The 17,178-nt window shown below is 36.0% G+C and overlaps 2 protein-coding genes across 2 annotated transcripts; both read left to right on the top strand.

The window, feature by feature from the left end:
- The first annotated feature begins 255 nt into the window (after positions 1-255).
- Positions 256-3,514, top strand: LOC113276045 (disease resistance protein RGA2-like). The gene has a single exon (XM_026525636.1). The coding sequence runs from the start codon at positions 278-280 to the stop codon at positions 3,512-3,514; it is 3,237 nt and encodes a 1,078-aa protein (XP_026381421.1). The 5' UTR covers positions 256-277.
- A 5,343-nt stretch (positions 3,515-8,857) lies between these two features.
- LOC113340099 (putative disease resistance protein RGA3) lies at positions 8,858-12,088 on the top strand. The gene is made up of 2 exons (XM_026585320.1): positions 8,858-11,687; positions 11,771-12,088. The coding sequence occupies exon 1, from the start codon at positions 9,431-9,433 to the stop codon at positions 11,582-11,584; it is 2,154 nt and encodes a 717-aa protein (XP_026441105.1). The 5' UTR covers positions 8,858-9,430; the 3' UTR covers positions 11,585-11,687; positions 11,771-12,088.
- The last annotated feature ends 5,090 nt before the right edge of the window (positions 12,089-17,178 follow it).

Below are 17,178 nucleotides of genomic sequence, written 5' to 3'. Positions count from 1 at the left end.
GACAATTATCAGATTTGTTAATTTAGCTGGGATGGCAGGAAACGACCAGGACACAGTTGGCGTGGATCTAGAGTTTTGGGGTGTGTATAATAATAACCGACCACTGCGCGTGCCAAAATTTATATTTTGAATTCAGTTTATGTTTTCAATCTTCTACAAATATATAGATACCACACACTATGATAACATTTCTGCTAACACTTTTCTTAAGCTTCTGCATTGTTTTCTTCTTGCTGTTGCATTCAATCCAATCTCAATCGTTTGGTATCCATTTACAATGGCGTTCGAGGGTATTCTTCAAGGTGCTTTAGAAAGGTTGGGTACTACAGCTTGCAATGAGATTAGTCTGGCTTGGGGTGTCGAGGATGAGCTGAGAAGGCTTAAACAAAGATTGGAGGTTATTGCGGCTGTAACATCCGATGCGGAGAGAAAGCAGGTGAACGATGCTGCTGTTTCACTTTGGTTAAAAAGGCTCAAGGAAGTTTCTTATGATGCTGATGATGTTCTGGATGAAATTTGTTACGAAGCTATGCGTCGATCTAATAAGAACAGTAAGGTAAAAGTTTTCTTCTCATCATCCAATCAAGTTGCCTTTCGTTTAAAAATGTCTCGTAGAATTAAAGGTATCAATACGCAGTTGAATCAAATAGCAGATGATATGGAAAGATTTCATTTTCAAACTAATAGCAGTACTAGCAGCGGTGGATACCAGCAAAACCGGCTAACTACTTCATTATTTGGAGATGTTTCAAAATTTGTAGGGAGAAAAGTAGATAGATCAAATATAGTAAGGATGTTAACGACGATGAGCATATCATCGTCAGTGTCTTCACCGTCATCTTCTTCTGTAAATTCTGATCAACATGAAAAAGTCTCTGTCATATCCATAGTGGGCATGGGGGGACTTGGAAAGACCAGTCTAGCACAATCTATCTACAGTGACAAATCAGTAGAGAAATACTTTGAAAAAAAAATGTGGGTCTGTATCTCTGATGATTTCGATGTTCTTAAAATTTTAAAAAACATTATGGAGTCCGCCACATTTTCTAAATGCCAAGAGTTCTCAAACCCTCAAGTATTAGTAAAAAATGTTAGAGAAATATTACAAGGAAGAAAATATTTGCTAGTTCTAGATGACTTGTGGAATGAAGACCCCATGGAATGGAATAAACTTAAGAGCGTCCTGGACTTCGGCGCAGTTGGCAGTAAAATTCTAATCACTACACGCAGTCAAATAGTTGCATCAGTGGTGCAAGGTTTAATTCCTCCTTACAATCTAAATGTATTATCTGAAGCAGAATGTTGGTCTATTATCAAGAACAAAGCATTTGCTCCAGGTGGAGCATCTGAGACTGCAAATATGAAAATTATAGGAGAGCAAATAGCAAAAAGATGTGGAGGTTTGCCGCTTGCTGCAAGCTTTTTTGGTTCTCTTATGTTCTTGCAGAGTGATGAAAGGCATTGGTTATCTTTTAGAGACAACAAAAGCTTAGAAACACCAGAAAATCATAACGGTGGAATCATACCAATTTTGAAATTGAGTTACGATACTTTACCATCCCATTTGAAACAATGTTTCTCATATTGTTGTTTGTTTCCGAAAGATTGGAGATATAATAGAGAAACAATGATTCGATTGTGGATGGCAGAAGGATTCATTCATCCATCTCATGGAGGAAATCGAAACTCACTCGAAGATATCGGTAATGATTATTTCCTTAGTTTGTTATCTAGCTCTTTCTTTCAAGATGTAGAAACGGATGACCACTTTGGTGACATTGAAACATTTAAGATGCATGATCTAGTACATGATCTCGCGTTAAGTGTCATTGACAGTCATGAAGTCGCATATCTAAATACAAGTGCAATGGAAAATGATGTATCTCGAATTCGTCGGCTACGATTAATGTTGGAAGGAACATCACAAAAAAAAGTTGATGTATTAAAACATGCAACAAAACTGCGGACAATTTTTTTTCAAAAAGAAGATTATGCTTCTCCGTTTGATACAATTCTTGAAATTCCGAGTCCACTGAGAAATATTCGTGTAATACATCGGCTATTTGGTCCTTCCGGTCGTGTGAAAACTACATCTTCCAGTTTCAATTTTAAACACATGAGGTACCTTGACCTCAGTTATTCTAATCTCAAAACCCTCAACCTTAATCAGCTCTACAACCTCCAAACTCTCAATCTTCATGTTTCACATAATTTCCAAAAGATTGTCAAAGGAATTGGTTCTTTGATTAACTTGCGACATCTAGATCTCACTCATTCTGACGCCAAATTTCTACCGAATTCTATTACGAGGCTCACTAATCTGCATACTTTAGCTATCAGATCGTGTCGGCTTTGCGTGTTACCCTCAAGTATTGGGAATCTCCAAAATCTATCGTCTCTTGACATTTCATTTACAAAAATCTCAGTATTACCCGATTCATTTTCCCTCCTCCAAAAATTAAGGAATTTCAGCTTCAAATATTGCAGTCAATTAGATGCACTACCTCGTAACTTTGGAGATTTGACACAACTAAGGTCACTTGATTTAACTGGTACTGGAATAACAGAATTGCCCGAGTCTTTGACCAGCAACCTCTGTAAATTAGAGATAGTGAAATTTAGATGTGACTCTAAGTTTCCCATAGACATTAACAATTGGGTGGAGTTGAGACGTCTGACTCTGGAGTATGAGGGAATGATGATAGAAAATGTAAGAATTCCCAGGGGTATTGAAAACCTAACTCGCCTCGAAGAATTAGTTCCTTACATCGTGAGGAAAGAAGATGATACCTGCAGTCATAATTCAAGTTCTGGTTCTATGCAAGAATTAGCAGATCTAAACTCCCTTCGGAGGTTATCCATCGTAAGTCTAGAGAATGCGAGAGGTGGAAAAATAGAGTCAGAGAGGGCAAAGTTAAAAGACAAGCTAAACATTCAATATTTGAGTCTACAATGGAGATCCAAAAAAGAAGAAGAAGAAGAAGAAGTGTCTGAAAATAATTCTATTATGGTACTGGAAGGTCTCCAACCCCACCCAAACTTGGAGAGATTGTCCATTGAGGGCTTTCCTGGTTTAAAGATTCCGAAGTGGATAGGATCATCTTCTTGTCATCCTAATTTAGTGAAATTAAGGTTTAGCGACTGCAAGAGTTGTGAAAAATTAGTAGGTCTGGGTCAACTTCCATGTCTTCAGAATCTTCGGATAGAAGGAATGAATTCGGTCAAGTATATAGGTAATGAGTTTTATTACCAGCAACAAGAAGAAGAAGATGAAGAAGAAAGCAAAGGTTGTGCAATAGCTGCTACACCAACATCAAGAAGAACATCATTCCCTTCGTTAACTAAGTTGGGAATTGTCAAGTTGGAAAACTTAGAAGAATGGTTAGCACCTCCGCCACCACATAATTCCTTCCCTTGCCTTAAGAGAGTATATATCTTTGAGTGCGGTAATTTGGCATGTATACCAGATTTACTTTGTTCTGTCTTAATAAGGGGTTGCAAAAAGTTGGAATAGGCGTATGATCTCGTCAAATCCCTCCCATTTGTTCGATAATGATGTCGATACTATATATCAATATATGATATATAGAAGAGCAGAAGTAAATAGTCATCTTGCAATTGGATTCTTTACATCAACCACCAATATTTAGGTACACCTTCTCATTCTCTTTCTTTTTCTTTTTTCAATTCTGATTTTTGTAATGATTTAGTTTTTCATGGAGCTAGTTAGTTAAAATCCTTTCCGAATAATCTGATCATCTTACAATGTTGTGATTCTATAGGTTATTCTAATATTAAAGACGTGCATTAGGAGGTAACTCATTTCGGAGCAATCTGGTTTATTGTCCTCTCTTCCTACTCAATGCAGAAGCACAATAAGAGTGTGAAATTCAGTTTGGTATACATATCTTGTTGCCTGATCAGTTGGGATGACAATCCCCATAGTCGATGTGATGTTATTAAAAGGGGTGGGTTATCGAAGTCTTACATGTTTTGGATTCTTTGCTTTCTCTTTCAATTGTAATTTGTTTGTTTTTTCCAAGTTAGAAACAGGAAGTGATGAATGATCCATGATGATTCCAGACGGATTCCATTACTGTGTTATTTTCTCAAGTTAAAATCAAATACTATGTATGATTTTGAGAAACATAAGAATGCAACAAACCCCTAGACCCAACAAGACGTATTGCAGAATCAACCACCAGACAGCAGTAGGAACCCTTGCTGTTTTATCATCAGTAAATCCAAATTCTAGAGCGATTCCAAGCCTTCTATGCTCCACTAGCTGCTATATATGACCATGGACAGGGAAGAAGTAACTATCCCACTGCCGATTCTCTGGAGAGAGTAGTTAAGCCATTAGGTTTGCAAGAAAAACCTCTACTTCTTGATTTCATTAAAATAATAAGAATTCATACATTATCTTCAAATAAGTCAACCATGGAAAACATAATTTTTTTTTTAAAGATTCAATATCAAATACATGGATTTCAAAGATAAATCTAATGATATCGGAGGAATGACTTGTGATTTAGCAATCTGCCATTTTGAATTGTCTTCTTCTTCAATAAGATTTAAGTATCTCAACCAAGATTTAAGTATCTCAGAGACAGAGCAGTACTACAGTACTCAAATTGATGAGATGCCAAGCAAGTGTGTTAAGGCATACCGTACGTGTGTTACATAACACACGTTTATCTTATTAAACAAGTCTTTTGTATTTTAGGAAACTGCTTTAGGTTTGGAAACTATCTTACCTTGTAGTTCAAGGAAGAATTTATGTATATATGTGTGTCTTGTAAAACCAATTTATTTATGTCTATGAATCAATAACAAAACAAGTTCTGTTTCTCTTCTCCTGTTAAGTTCTAAGTTAAACCAAAACCCTAGTTTTTCTATCTTGGTATCAGACTAGTTGATCCTCATGTCTTCCGCTGCCTCTACAACATCTGTTCTCTCAACTGTAATCAACTCATTTCAATCAATGATGGCTTCCTCTGATTTTTTTTCACAACCTCACCATATCATCACTGTCAAACTTGATGACACAAATTACAATATATCTTGGTAATTTTTTTCATTTAATTTTCTTTACCCTTTCGTTTCTTCTTTGCCTATTAAGATCTCCGTATATTTTCTTCTAAACCCTATCAACCATCTTTTTATTTACGTTTATCTAAAAAAAAAAAAGAAATCGTCCAGGGTGCTACAAAATCCTTCACCACTTTTTCTTTCTCCCCGTCCAACACGGCAATACCTCTTCCTCTATTGTTTCTTCCACTTTCTCTTTTTCTGTCTCCCTACATACAATACCCAACTTCTCTATCTTTTTTTCTTTTCATCCCCCATTACTCTTCCTAATTCTTAATCTTTTCTTTGCAATCTTTATTTATTTTCTTCCATTCTGTCTGGTCCAGGTATACTTCTTTCTTAATTTTATCCCAATTTTTAATCCCAAACCCACCAAACCCTCTAAGCCCAACATCTAACCCATCTATTTTCTATCCACCTTCACGTTAGCCAGCTTGTCTCTTCTTCTCCTTGCTTACTAATAGTAAACCATTCCGACGGCTCCACGTTTTCTCTTAGAATTACCATGTTTAGTTTTGATGACGTATTTCGAAATATTGCAAAATCTCAACCTCAAATCGCAGATATCTTTACAAATCTCTGTCTAAAAGACCGGTTTTCTCTCTTAAGGTTCAAGCTAACGGTTCAACATCACCCGTTACGCTTGCAGGAGGGTGTTAAGGCATACCGTACGTGTGTTACATAACGTTTATCTTGTTAAACAAGTCTTTTGTATTTTAGGAAATTGCTTTAAGTTTGGAAACTATCTTACCTAGTTCAAGGAAAAATTTATATATATTTGTGTGTATTGTAAAACCAATTTATATATGTCTATGAATCAATAACAAAAAAAGTTCTGTTTCTCTTCTTCTGTTAAGTTCTGGAATGAACTTTTACTCGTTGATTTTTGCAAAATAGCTGCAACTTCTGTGAATTCAGTTACAGCAGCTAGTCATGAATCATGATAAGCCTAAGATCCTTGCAGTTACAGCAGCTGGTCATGAATCATGATAAGCCTTTTCTAGATACAGTATACGGTGAATTTCCATGGAGATAAGATTTAACATAATAGTTAAAACATAACATTAACAGTAAATGAACTAATGATATTTCATACAAAGAAAGATCTAGATTTTCTCTTCAAGAAACTTGGAAAAGATTACAACAATTACTTCATAACAAAATAGCCAAAGACAAAACATATAAAAATTGTTTGATTGAGAGGAAAAATCATTGTACTTTTTAGTGTTGCCGTAGTTAGAAAATCAATGAAAGAGATCCAGAGTTAAAAATCTCCCCGCCGTGGTTTCATTAAGTTGCGAGAAGAAGAAGAGAAGAGCTGCATTTAAAGGCTGAAAGGCCTGCCATATAGATTAGGGTTGAAAATGCCACCGCCTATATTTTTTGATCTAATGGCTCATGCGTTGGTTAGGACTGTCTGCATAGCAGGCCGATATGATTGTCATGGACGGCTGTGAATATGGCTTGACACACATGGAGGCAATCTAAAGGGTTTTGAATTGTCAAAGAGCTAACTGAATCAACCATTGACTATGAGCAGTAATATAATATTGTTTGTATGGGATAAATCATGTTGTCCGATCTAGTGCCGTCAGAACAACAACCATATCATTAGAATGGACTAAACCCGAACCAGATTGGATCAAAATAAACGTTAATAGGGTTGTTAGGGTTATCCAGGAATGTCGGAAACAAGGTTCATTTGTAAGAATTTGAATTCCCAAATTGTGATGGCTTTTCCGTAATCTTTGGGAATAACTAATGCTCTCACGACAGAGACATTAGAAACCAAAACTTTCTCATAAGCTTCATAAATACCCAACATAAACTTTTTGGTATGTTTCAGAAATGATTGCAGAAATAAAATAAAAAATGCGCCAAATTCCACTCTACACTATATAACACAGCTATCGAGAAGGAAACCAAGCGACGGCGGAACAAACTGTGTAACAAACGGAAGCCAAGCGGAAAATCATTCGAGTACAATATGGGACCAGATAATCTCACATTTTATTAATCAGATCCTTTTAAGTGATTCTGTGACTATCACGTTCCCTCGTGTAATGATAATTTAGTTCATTTTATTTAATATACATGTTCAAAAAGAAAATCATGTAGTACAATAGTCTTTAAGTGTAATACGAGAAAAAGAAAATTGAATCAGAATTAAGATAGCATTTATTTTGATTATAAGAGTCTTCTCTGTTTCTTGCTTCCGTAATTCCATTAATGTGGAACCTTTATAAGCAAATAACCGTCGGACGTCGATTACAGACTACCAACTCCTGGATCAACTTGGACAAACTCATACCTGTATTGTTGGACATATATGTTTGAGATTTTAATACTATCAATTGTTGTAATTTATGTTATTAGAGGTCCAATGAAACAATCTTATTTATGATTTTTCGTGTTTTCGTGTATCCGACAAAGAATTATAAATGAATATGAAAGTAAGGTTATATGGATATAGTGGGTTGGAAAGAGTTAACGTGGTGCTGCCTCCAATTTATAACCATTTTCCCGATAAAAATTTAAAATTTTCTAAAATGAGCATACATGCGAGTTGAGTGATGAGTGACAAATAGTGCATATTTCTATATCATTTTTATTGGCATTTAACTCATTTTATGCGCATTAATTCTACATTTTATCCCATATTCTGTATTTTCTTTGTTTTCAAGAATAAATATTTTTATTAATTAATTTTGCATTTTTAGGTACAAAATAAAGACTAGATGAGTTGCGGAGCGAAAAGAGCAGAAAAGTGGTGGAAAGCCGATAGGAATGTTGTGCGGGACTTGGGTTAGAGATTTAGCTGCTTTGATCCAAATTAATTAACTTAAAATAAAGTTCAATTTAGATTATTAAATTTTGGATAATTTATCAACTTTCATTAGTTGAGCGGGTCTTGCTCGATCTAGTTGATAAACAAAATCTTACATCTTAGCACGATATTTTGTTCCCAACAACATGTTCACATCACATGTTGTTGTCTGGGTCTGAATGCACATTCCATCTAGGCATGAAGTCAACTTAATCAGATAATTGAATTTTATTTATGATGTAATTAACAGTTACAGCTAGTTCTGTTTGTTTGACTTTGTGCATATTTTTGTTGAGTTTCAATCTTTTGTATGTAGCTGAATTCCCATAGCAGCAATCACTCACTCTTAATCATCAAAACCCAAAATCTTAAGATCATATATCTCATTTGCTTTGTTCTTTCGACCATCAGTTCATATTTTTTTCTTCTTTTTTTGAACTCATTTACTTGTTATTATGGCATTGGAAGAGATCTTTGTTAATGGTGCCACAGGGTTCATGAAAAGATTGGTCTCTACTGCTGCCAAAAAAATTGGAAAAGCTGGGGCTGTAGATAAAGATCTCCAAAAGCTTAAGGATACTCTGGAGATGATCGCTGCTGTAACATCTGATGCTGAAAAGAAGCAGGTGAAAGACAAAGTCGTGCAGATCTGGTTGAGAAGGCTCCAAGACGTTGCATATGATGTGGACGACCTTTTGGATGAGATTTCTTACGAAGCTATGCATCAGTCCCAAGAGGATGGGAACACGAACAAGGTAACTGTCCTATCTACAGTTAAATTTGGTTTGAAAATGGCAAAAATAATCAAAATCATTAATCAAGAGTTAGATGAAATTGCCAAGCACAACGCTATGTTTCAGTTGGAACATAGCGTTGATGATGAAAATTTCGAGCAACTAGACCGAATGACACATTCTTTTATAGGAGACTATAAAATTGTTGGAAGAGAAAAAGATATATCTCGCATAGTAGATATGTTGATGACGAACCTTTCATCATCATCATCTGATAATTTTAGTCCACAAGAAAATATTTCAGTTGTGTCAATAGTGGGTATGGGGGGACTAGGGAAAACGACCCTGGCACAGTTGGTATAAAAAGACCATTCGGTTGAGAAAAGCTTTGAGCCAAGAGTGTGGGTCTGTATTTCCGACGATTTTGATATCTTTCTTATTTTAAGAAAGATTCTCGAGTCCATTACTGAAACAAAATGTGATGTGTCTAGTGTCGATGTATTAGTAAGGAAAGTTCAGAGATTAGTGCGAAGAAATACCTGTTGGTACTAGACGACCTGTGGAACGAGAATGCCGAAGACTGGCAGAAACTTAAGGGTTATTTAAGTGGGGGTGCTCGAGGGAGTAAAATATTAGTAACTACACGTAAAACACTGTTGCATCTATTGTTAGGGGTGCAATTTCGCCGTACAATCTAACAACCTTATCCGAACAACAATGTTGGTCTATTATTAAGACTAGAGCTTTTTCTCCTGGAGGAGCAGTAGAGACTCTAATTATGTCAAACATAGGAGAGGAGATTGCAAGAACATGTGCTGGTTTACCACTTGCAGCTATTTTTCTCGGAAATCTAATGCGCTTTAAAAGAAAGGAATCTGATTGGTTGGCGATTAGAGACAATGACGTTTTTAATACACCAGAAAATCCAAACAAAATTATACTAGTATTGAAATTGAGCTATGATAATCTATCTTCCGATTTGAAAAAGTGTTTCTCATATTGCAGTTTGTTTCCTAAAGATTATCTCATCAATAGAGAAACCCTGATTCAATTGTGGACGGTTGAAGGTTTCCTTCATCCATCTACACGAGGAAATCAAAACTCACTCGAAGATGTGGGTAATGATTATTTCCTTAGTTTGTTGTCTAGCTCTTTCTTTCAAGATGTGATCAAGGATGACTTAGGTGACATTATATACTTCAAAATGCATGATTTAGTACATGATCTCTCGCTAAGTGTTTCTGGCAGTAACCAAGTCATGATTCTCAAACTAAGTGAAATGGGAAAGGATTTTTCTCAGATCCGTAGGGTGCAGTTAATCATGGAAAAAGAAGTACAAAAAACAGATATATTAAACAATGCAGTAAAACTGAGGACAATTTTTTTCCAAGGAGGATCTTTTTATCCGAGAGCACTTAGTAACAAGCGTCTGCGTGTAGTAAATCGGCTTGAAGCTAAAAATCTGGATACTATATGTTCCAGTCTTAAGTTTAAACACATGAGGTACCTTGATCTCAGGTTTTCCAATCTTGTAGATGTTCATTCCAAGTCCATTCATCAACTCTACAATCTGCAGACTCTCAACCTTCGTAATTCCAAAAACGTTCAAAACATTCTCAACGGAATTGGTTCTTTGATTAACTTGCAGCATTTAAATCTCTTTTCTTCAGATGCCAAAGTTTTACCTGATTCCATTACAAGGCTGACCAATTTGCATACTTTAAATCTGAATCGTTGCAAGGATATTAGTTCCTTACCCACAAATATTGAGTCTCTTCAAAATTTATCCTTCCTTGACATTTCACATACACAAATCTCAGAGTTACCCGATTCAATCACTCTCATCTGTAGTTTAAAGAGGCTAGAAACCACTTGGTGCGGGAATTTAAGAGCACTATCCCGTAACCTTGGAGCTTTGAAACAACTAAGGTCACTTAATTTGGAATGTACTCGAGTAAGAGAATTGCCCGAGTCGTTGACTAGCAACCTCTGTAAATCAAGGATGGTGAAGCTTGGTGCAGAATGTGAGTTTCCAGAAGATATCAGTAATTGGGTGGACTTGAGGCAACTCACTAAGGGCGGAATAACATATGGTGTAAGAATGCCTATAGGTATAGAAAAGCTAACTTGCCTGGAAGAATTATTACCTTACATTGTGAGCAAAGAAGAAGGTAATGAGTCTACTTCCAGTTCTTCTATCCACCAGTTAGCAGATTTAAACTCCCTTCGTAAGTTACGGATAGAATATTTAGAGAATGTGAAAGGTGGTAAAGTAGAAGCGCAGAGGGCAAAGTTGAAAGACAAGCAAAATATTCAACATTTGGATCTACAATGGTATGAAGAAGAAGAAGACGATGAAGAAGATCAAGAATTGGCTGCTGCTGCTACGGCTACTATGGTGCTGGAAGGTCTCCAACCTCATCCTAATTTGGAGATAATGTACATCAGAGGGTTCCCCGGTTTAAAGCTTCCGGAGTGGATGGGTTCATCTTATTGCCTTCCTAATTTAGTGGAATTAACATTTGAAGACTGCAACAGCTGTATAAATCTTGTAAGTCTGGGTCAGTTCCCATGTCTTAAGGTTCTTCAAATTAAGGGTATGGAATCACTGAAGAGTTTGGGTAAAGGATTTTATTACCAGCAAGAAGAAGAAGAAGGAAACAGCGGTACTGCAGCTACAACAACCTTATTCCCTTCATTAACGAAGTTTACAATTGAAAATGCGGAAAACTTAGAAGAATGGTGTCTAACTGATAATTCCTTTCCTTGCCTTGAGCGATTAGAAATCTTTGGCTGCGGTAATTTGGCATATGTACCAGATTTACGATTATGGTCTTCTTCTCTCAGGTGTTTAAAAATCTCCAAGTGCAACAAGTTGAAGGGGTCAATACCTTATGATCTCAAGAAAGAAATCATCCCTCACCTTTCTTGAAGAGCTTTATGTAGATACAAATTACCGAAATTTGATGAAGGAGAATGATTAGATCTGCCTGCTCTGCTAAAATTCATATCATCCAACAACACACCAACTGGAGGTCTCTTCTCATTCTTTCTCTATGTTTTAATTTTAATTTTCAAATCTAATATTTTGCATTCATTAATTTAATTGCTCCTGCAGGATTCAATTTGGAATTGCAACTGATCGAGCCATCTATGGAACACATATCCAGCACGTTATTAGTTTTCAATGATTTTTCGTTGAAGTTTTACCACACATACAAAATTCCATGAATTTTGAGAGTAAGGTTTTCGACAAGTTATTATTCCAATAAAGCCGTGCAATAGGAGGATGGACAAATCATCTTGGAGCAATTGAAGAACAATGACAGTCTAAATTGCACTTCTTATACATTTATTTACGGTCTTAATTTTGTTTTCACAATAATTAGTATATTTTGTTGCCTCTGCAAATCATTTTTGCTGGCTGTGGTCAGTCCCCTCATAGTGATATGCTAAATAAAGGGTTTGATTAATGTATTTGGAACTTTTCTTTCTCTTTCAATTGATTAATTTATTCTCACGGTGGTGATAGTCTACAGATTCAGTCTCCTACTTTTGTCTTTTAACATCATAGGCACGTTCAACTCAGTTCTTTCCATGTAGAAAGTGTCCATCCCATGTAAAAAATACTCGAAGAAACTTGATCTTTGAGGAACTTACTTCATCTTAGACTCTAAAGTTCAGATGTAAAAGAATAACCCGATTCTAGGAAATGGAGACAATGTGAGAGTCTAGTCCAGTTGATTTAGTCATGTGTGTAGTCATGTGTCTGTTTAGTCCTTTTTGGAAAGATATATTATACTTTGGTCCTAAAAATAATGGTTTGGTCTTAGGGTGACATCATGGATGATGTAATTGTTATCTTGTTGTGTCAGAAATACCCTTATATTAATGTTTGGTCCTAGAAATAATGGTTTGGTTCTAGGATGACCACATATATACAAATGATGAAGACTTCGAGATCTACTATTGTTGAAGACGTTGATTGATTTACACACTTTTTATAAAGATTTGCTGCTGAAAAAGATGATGAACAATGGAGTTTTTTTGGGTTTTTCTTCTTCACTAGTATTCATGCTGTGACGAAGGTGATGAAGTTTTTTGTGTTTCGTTTGTTTCTTTTTTGTTTTGATGCTGCTGTTAAATATGATGAAAATGATAAATATGGTGAATACGATGTTGCTGCTGTTGAAGACGTCGAAGAAGATGAAGATGATGATGACGATGTTGTTCATTTTTACAAATGAACTCTGTTTTTATCAGGAGTTCATTTCTAAAATGAACTCTGGTTTATATAGGGTTTTATCAGGAGTTCATTTCTGGAGTGAACTCTGGTATCATATAGTTTTTCTGAAAAATTAAGCAGAAATTAATAAGAGTTCATTTTGACGAATGAACTGCTACGAAAAATAAGTTGGAATTAACACGAAAAGGTACTTGGTCCATTTAATATTTTTAAATAATTATGGACTAAACAGTAAAAACATTTCCCCAAAAAACTAAACAGACATGAGACCAACTAAAAAAGGACCTAACGATTATTTTCCCTAAAAGATATCCATACCTTGGAAATTGGGAACTAAAGTTGGGAACAACAAATTAACAATAACTGTGATATATATGGTAGAAAGAAAAACAAGAAACACATATAGTGAAAAAAATGAAGACAACAATTCCGTTATATTCTGTGGTAAAACAAAAACAAGTAAACTCGTGCCGATTTCTTATGCATATCAATTGGTTATTGTGAGCTTGAGACATGTGTTCCATATATTGTTTGCCATGTATATATTCATAGGATTTGATTACTACATCCCAGCAAACTTTGGTTCCTTGAATAAGTTCCCCACGGCAACCTGCATCTTCCGCTACTCGTAAGGTCTTATTTTTTTTTAATCGGAAAAGAAGATTTTATTAAAAACAAAGAATATAAAGAAACCCTTAAAACAAAAATGCTAGCTAACACCATATGACAATGCTATTACATACTAGTTGTAAATAGCCTATGTCCCCGTATAATCTTACCAAAATTGATAGGTTTCCGGATGCTAAAAACCGTTAAGAAAATAGAAATAAGGAAGAAAAGAAATAAGTAGGAAAACCAAGATTCCAAACGAACAAATTCAAACTCGAATATGTGCAGAAAAGCCCAAACCCCAACCAAAATAACCCGATGTAAAACCATTCCAGATCGTCAAATCCAAAAAAACCATTCCTGATTGTAAAACCCTAACCCCAAAAAGAGCACAATCTCTTGGTGGCACTGACTGCCCCAAACTGCCGTCACGGCGGCACCCGCTGGAATCACCACTTGATTCCGTTGCCGTTTGCCGTTTTTATCTTCCAAACAGCAGTAGTGATGACTTTCCTACGCATCACATTTGGACCATTAAACTCTCTTCCGAACTAGCTAGGAGATATAGAACCATGGAGTAAAAGAAAAACTCTCTATATGAAGAAGGCTCCTAAAAATTTTCTTCTTTCTATTCATCAAAAAACAAACATTAAAGAACATACATCTCTCATTTTGTTTTTCCAAACCAAAATTCTGATTTATAGTAAAGAGTTTCAAAACATTTAAATGCTATTAAAAATGTTATTATAGTGGAGTTAACACCATTAAAACCACAAATATGTAACGGTCAAAATTAATGTTAGGCTAAGTCCTATGGGAGAGATTGGACTGCTAGATTGGCCAAAAAGTGTTGCAAATCATGAAAAAAGTGTGGGGAAAAGTTAACACTCTTTCTGGCTACTTCTCTCTCCTAGCATTTGCTCGCAGGCGCACTATCAGCGAGATTGAAACGCTGAATGGTTCGGCGCTCAAAAAGTAACACAAACGCTGAATGGTTCGGCACTCAGAAAAATCTCAAAAATCTAACGGTTGAGATTTAAGCGCCGAACCGTTCGGCGCTCAAAAAGTAACCAAAACGCCGAACCGTTCGGCGCTAAGAAAAACGCTAAATGGTTCGGCGCTCACAGAGACGTGGATGGCTAATCTAGCAGCTAGATATCTGTCCATAGGACTTAGAAGGTTGCCCAAGCTGACGTGAATGACCAATCTAGAAGCTAAATATCTCTCCCATAGGACTTAACCTTAATAAAATTAATTTTTCTTTTATGAAAAACTTAATTGCTATTAAAAACGTTTTTATTGGGAATTCAATTTATGTTTTAAATATATATTCCCAACATAATGCACAATCAGTTTGAACCGATGGAAAACTAAGATCGGAAGTTCAGCAATTTAAGTTTAGATATATAGTGCAAACGGGCTGCATACTAGAAGCAAATGAATGGACACATGCTGTTGGTTGTGCGTTTTTGAACATATGCTGCGCATTATATTAAGTTTAAATCCCGATCTTCTCATTGAGTAGATTCTTACCTGTAAGTACCTTCACGTTTCAACTAAAACACTAAAATCAACTTTAGTTTTAAACCAAAGCATTTCCCATGTGCATTTTCATTTGCGTTTTCCCTCCACTATCGCGTGGTACACCCCCCATCTCAGTAGATCTGCCTGCTTTCTCTTTGTTATAATTTTAATTTTCAAATCCGATATTTTGCATTCATTTATTGGGAACAAGAAATTAAAAATAACCGTTGCTATATATGGTAGAAAGGAAAACAAGAAACACATATAGTGAAAAAAATGAAGACAACAAAAAGTGAAACTTAAATGTTTCGTTTTACGTTTTATTCCGTGGTAAAACAAAAAAGAAGTAAACTCGTCACGATTTCTCATATCAATTGGTTATTGTGAGCTTCAGACATGTATTCCATGTATTATCTGCCCATGGATGAAGGTTAATATATCCTTCTTGATTCAGACTTTCAAAGGTTTTTACAGTCATCCACTCTGATGAGAGAGGGTCAATGATAATGAGAGGGCTCCTACTAGATGAGTGGACTTGCCCTTTCAGCTACATTGTCCGAACTCCCCAGGCCTCTCTGCGACTGCCAATGGATCATCCCCCATTAGATCTCGTCAGAAACAAAAGTGGGTAAGAAGTGTTCATGTGGAGCAGCAAATGAAACCGTTGAATGGATACATGGAATTCATATTCTGTGGAGCTATCAATCTACCAAGTATGGAAAGCTATGAGTGTTTTCATATTCCTAGCTACTATGGTTCCTGTTGCTGCTTATTTATTGTTTATTTGTTTGTGTTGTGTTGCTGTTGTAAAAATGATTGCGCCGCGGATAATTAAATAATCGACCATCATTTACAACATTTTGTGTGATTTGTAAAGGATTCAATTGTAACTTTTTGTGATGTGAGTATATAAACTTGATCTGCTTTCATGGTGGGAGGCAGAAGAAAAATCCAAATTGGACAAATCATAGAGGAACACTAGTAAAAATTATAGGAAATCATGGTGAAATTGTAATCCTTAGGCACAAGGAAACATTAAAAAGCAAAGGCTTGATCAGTTTTAAATTCTTACACATTTGGCTTCAAACATATTATTTTTTGGAATTAAAAGTGGATCTTTCTTGTGAATTGTAATCCTTTGGGATATTATAAACTTTAACAGAATGAATTGATTATGAAAAAAGATTGATGATTTTATTGAATTTGAAATGCCTAACCATTTCATTAACATGGTCAGCAGTCGTATCGATCAATCGGATTTTGTGAGGTTCAGACATGTATTCCAAGTGTTGTCTGACCATGGATGAAGTTTGATGGAATATCTAGAATATCTTTGTTGTTGAGGAAGAGCTTCCAGCCATTCCATTAGTGCATCCCAGCATGACTTGGTGATTCTTTGAATATACTCCCTACAACAGCCTGCATCTTTTGCAACCGGCAAGGTGTTACTCCTCATGAGCCTCTCCAATGTTTCTCCACAGGAAACTGGCATCTGTTCTATCTCATCCACATGCACCTGACATTGATCTGGCGCCGGTGGTAGTGCTGCCAAATCAGCTGGAGAAAGTGGTTCTTCTGATGGAAGTGGCGCTTCTCTTGCAATTGCTAACACTGCTCCGTCAAAGAAGAGGACGACCAACATTGAAATATTGAAGAGTCTTGCCATTGCAATTTTTAAGTTTCCTTAACCCTTAGCTGTTCTTGGCGATATTAAAAACTGCTGCCTTTTAGTAATATTTTGGTTTGAAGCAAACAAAAAGTTAGAAATTTAGTGATTAGACATTACTTTTCATGCGTATGCCACACCTTTTGTGTGGCCATACCAATCACTCAGGTAGTGGGAGGCTAGTAGCATGCAGTTAGGTATGCATGCAGGGATGCGTGGACCGACTAAGGGTTGGTTGGCAAACCAATGTTAAGGAATTTTTTTGGGAACAAATCGACGGGCGTATATATCAATCGATCGGATTTTGTGAGGATAAGACACCTTAAAGGTTCTTTTTTGATTTTGGTTCTATTTATGTTAACTGGGCCCGTAGACGGCCGTGTATTTATGGCCCGTACCAAAACCCAGCCCAAATATGTTAAACAAGAAATTAAAATTAATTACAAAAATGGAATTCCCTTTGAACAGAAAATTAGACAAA

This window comes from Papaver somniferum, chromosome 1 (genome assembly GCF_003573695.1).
Source record: "Papaver somniferum cultivar HN1 chromosome 1, ASM357369v1, whole genome shotgun sequence".
Taxonomy (NCBI): Eukaryota; Viridiplantae; Streptophyta; class Magnoliopsida; order Ranunculales; family Papaveraceae; genus Papaver; species Papaver somniferum.
This window is presented reverse-complemented; position numbering and strand designations above follow the sequence as displayed.

Coding starts and splice junctions, on each gene's coding strand:
- LOC113276045 (XM_026525636.1), top strand. CDS start 278: ATGGCGTTCGAGGGTATTCTTCAAGGTGCTTTAGAAAGGTTGGGTACT.
- LOC113340099 (XM_026585320.1), top strand. CDS start 9,431: ATGTCAAACATAGGAGAGGAGATTGCAAGAACATGTGCTGGTTTACCA.